The sequence below is a fragment of the Sinocyclocheilus rhinocerous genome, unplaced genomic scaffold (genome assembly GCF_001515625.1).
Source record: "Sinocyclocheilus rhinocerous isolate Xijiao unplaced genomic scaffold, SAMN03320098_v1.1 scaffold205, whole genome shotgun sequence".
NCBI lineage: Eukaryota > Metazoa > Chordata > Actinopteri > Cypriniformes > Cyprinidae > Sinocyclocheilus > Sinocyclocheilus rhinocerous.
Genome location: NW_015646169.1, coordinates 145,453 through 155,508, shown reverse-complemented (window position 1 = coordinate 155,508; position 10,056 = coordinate 145,453). Strand labels below are relative to the sequence as shown.

General features: G+C 35.6%; 1 protein-coding gene across 1 annotated transcript in view; it reads left to right on the top strand.

The window, feature by feature from the left end:
* The window catches only part of LOC107707078 (potassium voltage-gated channel subfamily H member 5-like), a 101,323-nt gene that overhangs the window by 12,713 nt on the left and 78,554 nt on the right, over positions 1 to 10,056 (top strand). Inside the window, exons 2-4 of the mRNA XM_016510958.1 lie at positions 3,302 to 3,425; positions 5,903 to 6,009; positions 8,167 to 8,295. Of these exons, the coding sequence (XP_016366444.1) occupies positions 3,302 to 3,425; positions 5,903 to 6,009; positions 8,167 to 8,295 (360 nt within the window). The remainder of the gene's footprint in view (positions 1 to 3,301; positions 3,426 to 5,902; positions 6,010 to 8,166; positions 8,296 to 10,056) is intronic.

Below are 10,056 nucleotides of genomic sequence, written 5' to 3'. Positions count from 1 at the left end.
GATCGTTTCGTGTCTTTACACATCAATGTATCATCACGAGCCGCAGGGTTTCATTTGGTTTTGTTTGTGTATGTTTTTTTGACTCTCAAAACCATGGAGCCCATTGACTGCCATTATATGACTGACAGACTGCAACAGTTTGAGTTAAAAATCTCTGTTTGTGTTCTACTGAAGAAACAAAGTCACCTACATCTGGGATGCCCTGGGGGTAAGCGGATAAACATCACATTTTCATTTTTGGGTGAACTATCCCTTTAATTTGCCTCAAGTGAGATTATAAAGATTAAAGTCTTTCTAGTCTCAATATTCCATTGATTTTACATGCCGCCAGACAAAACAGCTGTGTCCTCTTATGCCCTGTGAAATGGATGCTATTTTTGCCTTGAGGTGCATCTGTGCTCTCTGTGTATTGCATTACTTTATAAAGCAGTCTTTGAATTCTATAAGGTGTAGTTCACAAAAGAGATTTTGAAGAATTTTTAAACAATTTTTGTCCATATAAGTTTTAATTCTAAATAATTATTTTGTTTTATCATTTTTATTTTTTACATCATTATTGCAGCCAGTGTTGTTATTGTTAACTGAAATAAAAACTTTACTGGGAAAAACAGAAACTAAATTAAAATTAATTTTCATTGCCCCAAACTGTAAATACAATAAAATAAAAATGGCCACAAATTAATGTTTAGTTTTTGATATATGGTATATAATAAATAAATGTTATGCTTTTGTGAACCAGTATTATTTTAGTATCATTGAGATACTATTATAGTTTTTATTAATATTTTGAGTAAGTTTTTATATTTTCAATTTCAGTTTAATTTTGTTAAAGTTTTATAAACATATTGTTTTTTTTTTGCCAAATTAATGATTTTTTGCTTTTTATTTTTAAATACACTGAACAAAATTATAAACGCAACACTTTTGTTTTTGCCCCCATTTTTCATGAGCTGAACTCAAAGATCTAAGACTTTTTCTATGTACACAAAAGGCCTATTTCTCTCAAATATTGTTCACAAATCTGTCTAAATCTGTGTTAGTGAGCACTTCTCCTTTGCCGAGATAATCCATCCACCTCACAGGTGTGGCATATCAAGATACTGATTAGACAGCATGATTATTGCACAGGAGTGCCTTAGGCCGGCCACAATAAAAGGCCACTCTAAAATGTGAGCCTAAGGCACACCTGTGCAATAATAATGCTGTCTAATCAGCATCTTGATATGCCACACCTGTGAGGTGGATGGATTATCTCGGCAAAGGAGAAGTGCTCACTAACACAGATTTAGACAGATTTGTGAACAATATTTGAGAGAAATAGGCCTTTTGTGTACAAAGAAAAAGTCTTAGATCTTTGAGTTCAGCTCATGAAAAATGGGGGCAAAAACAAAAGTGTTGCAATTATAATTTTGTTCAGTATATATCTAAATAGCTTTTCAATTTAATTTAGCTTACGTTTTAGTTATTTTAGTACATCAAGTTAAACTAAAACATCTTTATTTTATATTTCAGTTATTTCAAGTAACAATGTTTTTAATAGATTTCATTTTATTTTTATTAACTATAATAGCCCTGTTACGAGCAAACACAATTTTTTGCACAAAAGCATGGAAATACATCACCACGTCCCCTTAGGGGCTCCATTAAAACTAATAAAAACTGAAGTAAATAAAAAATAGAAATAGACCTAAATTTAAAAAAAAATCAATAGAAAAAAGTAATTAAAAACATATAAACTACAATGACTTTCATTGCACCACCATTCATTCCTTGCATAGACTTTCCTGTATTGGTTATGCTGTGGATGTGACTGTACATGGTCCTGCTCCACTCGCCTGAGCTCCTTTTCCATATTAGTTATTAATGCTTGACTTCTTGGCAGAGACTTTATTAGTCTGAACGTGCTGTCTTGGCTGAGAATGCGATATATCATCAGTGACAGAGCATTACATGATTATCATATAACCGAGCACCGATCTGCAAACAGGATCTCATTCTTTCGCATCCTCAGGGAGCACTTCCTCGCAATTGGCCCCTGGTCCGAGGGCAGGGGCCATGGCATGGAGACCACTGTAATGAGTCTCAGCTCTCCTTCCTCAAGGGGACAGCACTTCATTTGATCCTTTCCGCTTCTCTTTTCAGCCGGTCCTGTGAAGGCCAACTGAAAGAGGAGGAGGAGGAGAGATAATGGAGACTATTCAATAAAGGAGAGAAGTGGCCACCTTTTTTAATGGCTGTGTCAAATGCCACGTTCTCTCTCTCTCTTTCTCTTTTCCTCAGTGGAGGACTGCATGTGTCCAGAGAGAACTGTAGCTCTGCCGCATTATAAAAGCCTTGTGTGTGTGTGAGCAAAGATGATTCTGTTTGTGGTTGCCTTTATGTGTGTAAGTATTTGTATTGTCACAGACATTTCTGTAACAATTTGTGCTTTGGTTTGTTTCTGGTGCTGTAATGTCCTCTTTGCCTGTCTATTTTTATACCTGCATTGGGAGGCTGAAGTCAGCTGTCTTTAGCCTCACTACAACACTAATGAAGACTAGAGAGGATGACTTGGTCATTTTAATGGCACAGTCTCACAGGAACAGTGTTCAGGTCTTTAACCCACCTGCTATGGCTAGACCACTGTGTATCAATTACATTGATGCCAAGACTGCATTGCAGTTCAATTTGTCAAATGAAAGAATGAACTGAGGCAGTTTCCACAAATGGAGTACAAATTAAAGCTTGAAAGTCTTTTTTCTTTTCAACAAATTGCCATTGAAAGGGAAGTGTTTAACCTTTGGAAAAAAGGTGTCTGGTCATCTCAGATGATTAGACTAAGGCTGCGTTTACACTTGGCATTAACATGCGATCACAGTGATCCAATCAAGGAGATCGGATCATCAGTCAATTAGGACATGGCGCGTTTACACTTGGCAACATCAAGTGACTTCTCTATCTGGATAACCGATCGGATCTCTCTCTCGGGCCGATTGGATGTCTTCTGACAGTTCGGGAGAGAGGGGGCGGGGTTTTGCTTGACATCAGCCTGTGAATGCAGACATGATAGACATCCCTGTTCGTCTAAGTCTTACATTTTATGTTTGATTGTTTCTCTACGTGTTTCCTGTGAGATGTCTATTAAAATTGATTCCTATATGTATTCCTTTGTTGTGCAATTCCTTACTACAGCCAAACGCGTCACAAGTTGGCTAAACTGACGTGCTAGACGATAATACGAACACTAAATATACTGTAATAATTAGTTATTTATGCACATTAATAAACGTGTTCTCGTCCCATCTCTTATATTTGATTGCAGAGACAAGTTTCTTGTTGGGGAATGCGCAAATCGTGGAATGGCCTATAGTTTACAGTAATGACGGATTCTGCAAGCTGTCTGGTTACCACAGGGCAGAGGTCATGCAGAAGAGCAGCACCTGCAGGTGAGTGGCTCTCCCACCTGTCTATTTTACTCTGTCCTTATTCAGTAGTCAAGGACAGACAGTGATGTGGTTCAAATTTATATTTCTCAACTTTACAGGCTAAGGCATGCAGGATCCAAAAATGCATTAGTGTGCATCATAACTAAATTATGTGTTTTCACAGAATTACATTATTTTGGATACGAAAACAGAGCCTCACAAACTTTTCCAGAGGGATTATGCTCGGATAGCAGAAGCTGAATCTATTAAACTGATGCAATGCAGAATATGAAGTAGAGAAAGGACAGAATTTGATCATTTATTATTTATTTATTTTTGTCTTCCTCAAGTGAGAACTGACCGCTATTTCTGCTAATTTCACTCATCAGACAATTGAGGATGTTTCGCTAATGATTTGGTAAAGTTAGGGACAGAAGCGTCATTTTCTTACTCTGCTTGAGTTAGTGAGTTAATGATGCTAAAACACACTTCTCACACACTTCTCACATCACTTCAACACAGTTCTCACATCAGTTCAGCTGTGTTGAGCCATAGTAGAATCTGTGTGTGCTATTTAGCCACTCAGAGAGCGCATTTCTCCTGAGCCATCACTGAACACCTTGTTAGAGCTAAATATGCTCAGTAAGGTGCCAATCATCGGAGCAGAAATAGAAATACCAACTGCAGCGATTTGGCTCTACCTCCATGCAGTTATATGGATCTGCCTACAGACTGTGATATGACTCCAGATTGACTCAGGATTCAAGGGGAATTTTAGAGGTAGAATTGGCACAAGCCTTTGTCAGCTAAAGCAATAAGGGTGATGATTTGATACTAAAAATCTCTGAGTAGCTTAGGGTCACAAAACTCAAATGCACCATAATTACCTCTATATTTTTGGTTTTATGGAAGCTGAAGTGATAATAGGATTCAAAACAAATAAAATCTTTAAAAGGAAACTGGGGATTCAGCACAGTGCCATAGAGGTTTCAAAGTCGCCCAGTCCTGATTGTAGTAATTTGCTATAAGCGCTACATTACGGCACTCACGTGTAGAGCATTGTCCTTCTGTGTCCACTTAAGAAAGAAATGGACAAAAATGAGAAAGTTAGAGAAAGAGAAAGTTTAAGAACTCAAGCACATAAACTTAATTTTCAAAATAACATGATTGGAAAGGATGGAAATAAGAGCTAAAGTAAAAAAAAAAATAGACTACAATTTACCACATTCACATTGTAATATTGTCATGAAATTGAAAAAGTAAAAAAATCATGAAAATGTACTTCATAAAATTACCCACCACACATTCTCATTCCACGTCTTAAATCTTCTTTGTCAATTCCAATATCTACAGCTTTGTCATTGTATATTGAACATTTTTGTCTTTTATTTTTTATTTAAATAATTTGTAAAATGTTAATTTAAAGAATTTTCTGAGTGTCTTGTTTGTTATCATTATTAAATTGTATTATCTAAAAGTCTGAAACCACTTGTAATGCTTCAATTTGGCATTTTGTTTTAAATTTGATGCACAATTTTATTCCAAATTTTATAATCAGCCAAACAAGTGAAAAGCTGAATTAGAAAATGAACATGAATTTCAGATTTTTCTGTATTTCTCCCAGCATGAACTAAGGACTGTACAAAGATGTTCAAATGATCATTGTCACAAATTTACTTAATTAAAAAAAATAGGACAGAATTATAAATATGTTGTATTTATTTTCCCCCCCTAAAACCTCTTGTATTTTTCCAGGCTAGAATTATAATTTGACTGCCAGATTTTCTATGGGGTCTTAGACTTTTGAACCCCATTGTCGCCACCTTATTTGCAAACATTTATGAGAACTTCAGTCACTAAAAACACAAGAATACCTTGTCTTTTGCTGCTTTAACTGTTTCAAATTTAATGTTTCCTTCCTTTTACATAACCTTATAGGGATAGTTCACCCAAAAATGAATGTTTCAAAACAGCTCTCTGACCCTCCCATAGACAGCAAGGGTACTACGTTGATTGTGGTAGTACCCTTGCTGTCTATGCAGGGTCAGAGAGCTGTCAGATTTTATTAAAAATATCTTAATTTGTGTTCCGAAGATGAACGGAGGTCTTTCGGGTTTGGAACGACATGAGGGTGAGTGGAACGACATTTTTGGGTGAACTAACCCTTTAAGGGTAGAACATGTCGGAAGTGTGGCTCGGCATCTACTGTTTGTCCAGCCTCCACATGTTAAATAGAGCGGCTGCAGTAACTGACAGCCCGTGTCATCAGCCACTGCCCCTTGTGCACACTCTGTGAATTAACTGACAGTGAAAGACAAGGTAGAGTTTGCTGGGCGGATGTGTGTGGCACACAGGTGTGCGCACTTCCCTGACTCTCTTTTTCTGCTCTCTTTGTCTTGCTCATTTTCATCACCTGTTTCTCCCTTTCCCACCCACTTCTCTCACTCTCATAACCTTTCTTCAACTTTTCATCCTTTGTCTCTCTGTCCCCCTGGCAGTTTCATGTACGGCGAGCTGACAGACAAGAAGACAATAGACAAAGTCAGACAGACCTTTGATAACTATGAGTCCAATTGCTTTGAAGTGCTGCTCTATAAGAAGAACAGTGAGTATTCCCAGCTACAATTGTTTCACTGTGCCTGCTGTTTCTAGTGGAAAAGTGAAAGTACAGAGATGCAATTGTGTCGATGTAGGATGCTGAATTCCTGAAATGAATGAATATTATTTAAGAAAATGGCTTAATTTTCCCGTTTATATACAGTATATATATATATATATATATTCATGTTTAGTTTGATGTGTAGTGTTCAGTTTAGTTTGCAGTCTGCCCATTTCTACCAGTTTTAGCCATTCATGTGGATTTGTGGGCTGACTGTGAACATGGATGGGCATTATCATTTTGACAGCATAATCAGCCAATCACAGCGATGTGGAGCCAATCCTCTTATGTGACTTTAATTATTACTGTAAGATCTCAGTGAAAACACTTTAAGTGTGCTCGACTTCAAGCAGCCCTGCCCAAACCAATTGTGTCTGACTTGAAGCAGTGCATATCGGTTAAAACATTTTGTCTGGCTACAATGTATTAGGCTGTGACGGATAGAATTACAGTCTTTACAATAGCACGCACTGTATAAAGGTCCTAGACCATGTAATTTTGAACTTTTTAAAAACAATTTTGTGGAGTTTTTGAACTTTTTAAAAACAATTTTGTGGAGTTTTTGTCTACTGATTTTTATTTTTATTTTTTCCCAGAAAGACGTTTAATCAGTGAACAATCAATATGTTATTAAACAACAGTACGATTCATTGAACGCACCTTAGTTTCAATCATCACAGCCTCTTTTTCATTCCTGGCACTAATCTGTGTTTTTACAACTGTAAAAACTCTGTTCGTGTGATTATAATGTTATATTGTGTTAAGTTAATCAATATAAAAGTGATAAAAAATATAGACTCCACTTTATTGCTTATTTTGAACTTTCTTCTTTTACATAGAGGCACTATATCAAGCAGCGCATAACCTGTTCAATGAAAAGTATGTCTGGATGTTACATTAAAAATTCAAATAATACATCTAACCTAATTCATTTGCAAACACAGCATGAATGTCAATACAGCCAGCAGAAAGTGTCCGATTTTATGGAACAGTTTTCAACTCAATGAGCTAAAGGGAGGCAAAAGAGGCACTACGTTTCTCTAAAAACGTTCTCACTTTTATGAAAAAAAAGTGTCCTACTTGAAATAGGTTTGGGCATTTAAATCGTTTAGTCTACTCAAGTACTCTGGGAACTGCAGATACTAAATATTTGATGTAATGTTTATATTTGTCATGAGTAAGTTTGGTTGTTACATCGCGTTATATAATTTTTTAGCACTGTTCACTTTCTATTTTCACCACAGGTTGCTTGACATAAAGCTGGGTGCACACTGTACAATTTTGGCCACAATGAGACAAATTTTGCACATGCTAAAAGATTATTTTTACATATGTCCATTTTTAACAAGTCTGACGTTAATTACAACTAAGATCCTACATTTTGACGATACGCTGTAACAAGTTAAAACAGTTATTTTAAAGAGTCTGAAGAACCCGTGTTCTGTTCCATTCAGTTACGCTCGGTTTAGCTGTCGAGTTGTGTCTGTGTATGTGTGTGCTCTCATCTCCTTACCCAGATTCTGTTAACAGTCACGTAATTTATGATCATGAACGATCATCGGCTACTCATGCCCATCCCTAAAAACGTAACATCTTTGCTGAGTTATTTGATCATTTACACCTCAAGGCATCTTGCATTTTGGGCACAATTGCATACTCTCCACTCTTGAATTTTTCTAATGCAGCTACTATAAAGATAAATCTCCCCATGTTGCCTGTATAAGATAAAGCTGTCCTGTTAAGCTCCAATGTAATGACCCATTAGGCACATGGGTTACACAGTATATTTCTCATACGGGTGAACTGAGAACCTTGCTCTCAATGATCTTCCTGTCTCCCTCCTTTTTCTTAATTCCTGTCTTTCTCCTGCAATCTTTATTCGCCACAATAATCACATCATCATTTATTCTTCTCCTTCCCTTCCTTGGACCTCTCTGTCACTTTCACTTTCCCTCACCATTCTCATCATTTTCATCCATGTCTTGTAACTTCCTGGTCATGACTTCTTTTAAACCCTCAATTCACTTCTCTTCACATACTTTTCATACTTTCCTTTCATCTCACCCTCTCTCCTCTCTCATTGTGTTCATCCGGTGCTGTCAGGAACCCCTGTGTGGCTCTACATGCAGGTGGCCCCCATCAGCAATGAGAACGATAAGGTGGTCCTGTTCCTCTGCACTTTTAAGGACATCACTGTCTTCAAGCAGCCCATTGAAGATGAGACCACCAGAGGTAAGAACTCTAAATCTTATCTTGAGTGTTGCATTTTTCAGCCTTGTGATTGAAATTGCATTAAAACACACACACACACACACACACACAAAACTTGATTTGACAGTTAATTTTTTTTAAAATTGTGAATTTGACTTTTCTCTTGAAAAACAAACAAACACATGATGTAACACATTTGTCAAATGGTTGAATAGGAAATGCAATCTGGATGAACAATGAGATTTTGTTAGACCTTGCAATATTTTATTATATTAAATTTTAAATGTCAACATAATTTTTTTAATAATTTTCAATCTGTTTTTCTTTTATTGTCCAGTTCAAAGTTTTTACCTGGGAATGTTCTGTACCTGGGAACTAATATTTTGACTTTTAGGTGTCAGAGAATATATCTTAAATTAAGTATATTTTTCCCAAACCTGATAGCAGATTACTTTATTACTTTAAAATTATTTATTTATTTTTATTTATTTATTTTTACTTTTTACGGTATACATCTAACTAAATTTAGTGAGGTTTAAATTTAAAAGTCCTTAACATCTTTTTTTATTAAATATAATAAAAATATAAATATTGTGTTTATACAATCTACACAATATTTAAGGTAAATTAGTTTATTTACTTATTTTAGGGATATTCAGATATTTTTACTGGGAAAAAGGGGAAAAAGTACTGGTTAATCTATATATTTTTTTTAGGTTTTCCAATAAAAATGTTCTTAAAACAATGTCAATACATAGGAAGTAATATTTTGACTTTTTAAATGTGTCTGTAAAGTAATATTTTGACTATTGTTATGTTTCCAAACAGATTACTTAATTCATTAACAGATTTACTTTAATTACTTTATTAAATATTATTTATATATATATATTTTTTAAGTATTCACCTAACAAAATGTAGTGAGGTTTACATTTAAAAGTCTTTAATATCTTACATAATATTTCAAGAAAATGTATCTTATTTTAAGGATGTTTAGATATTTTTACTGGAGAACCACACAAAAATATTGAATTAAGGTCAGTTGGATATGTTTTAACTGGGGATGTTTGTGTGTTGCAGCCTGCTTGGCACAATAGCACATGGTACTATAATGAGAGCGACAAGCTGTCACTTTATGTTGGAGAGTGCTGCTTATGGCCGGGTATCACTGCAGTCAGTCGTAGAGGTTACTTGTATAGGCTATATGTGTATTTATGATTGATGGGCATTTTCAGATCCTACTTTTCCCACCATTTACTCTCTCTTTCTGCTTTTCTCTCTCTCGATCTCATATAAACCAGTGGCTATTTTCCTTGTCAGCTTGTGCCACTGCTAAACTGAAGCACTTGTCCTTTGCCAGTGATCCTTGCCCACACAGGAGCTCTTTAACGAGTCAATAAAATAAACACTACAGAGCATTCATTAGACACTACAGAGAAAAACGGAGAACACAGCATCCAGAACATTACAGAAAAAAGGTATATTGTATTGTATTGAGTAAACGATTTTGCAATTCTGTAAAAAGTATAGTAATTGCAACTGAGTAAGGTGAATATATTGTATAGGCCTATACTGCAAGAATAGTATTGTGCTGAATATTGAATAGTACTGAATGTTTGTATATATTCAGCACTTGGATACTGTAAAAATACTGCAGTCCAACTGCAAAGGCCAAAAAGGTCAAATAAAACTCTAAATGAATAGCATGTTACAGTACACTCAAATACTGTAAGTTGTGCAATTGTAAAATCAGGGTCAAGGAGAGATTCATTCTGTCTCAGC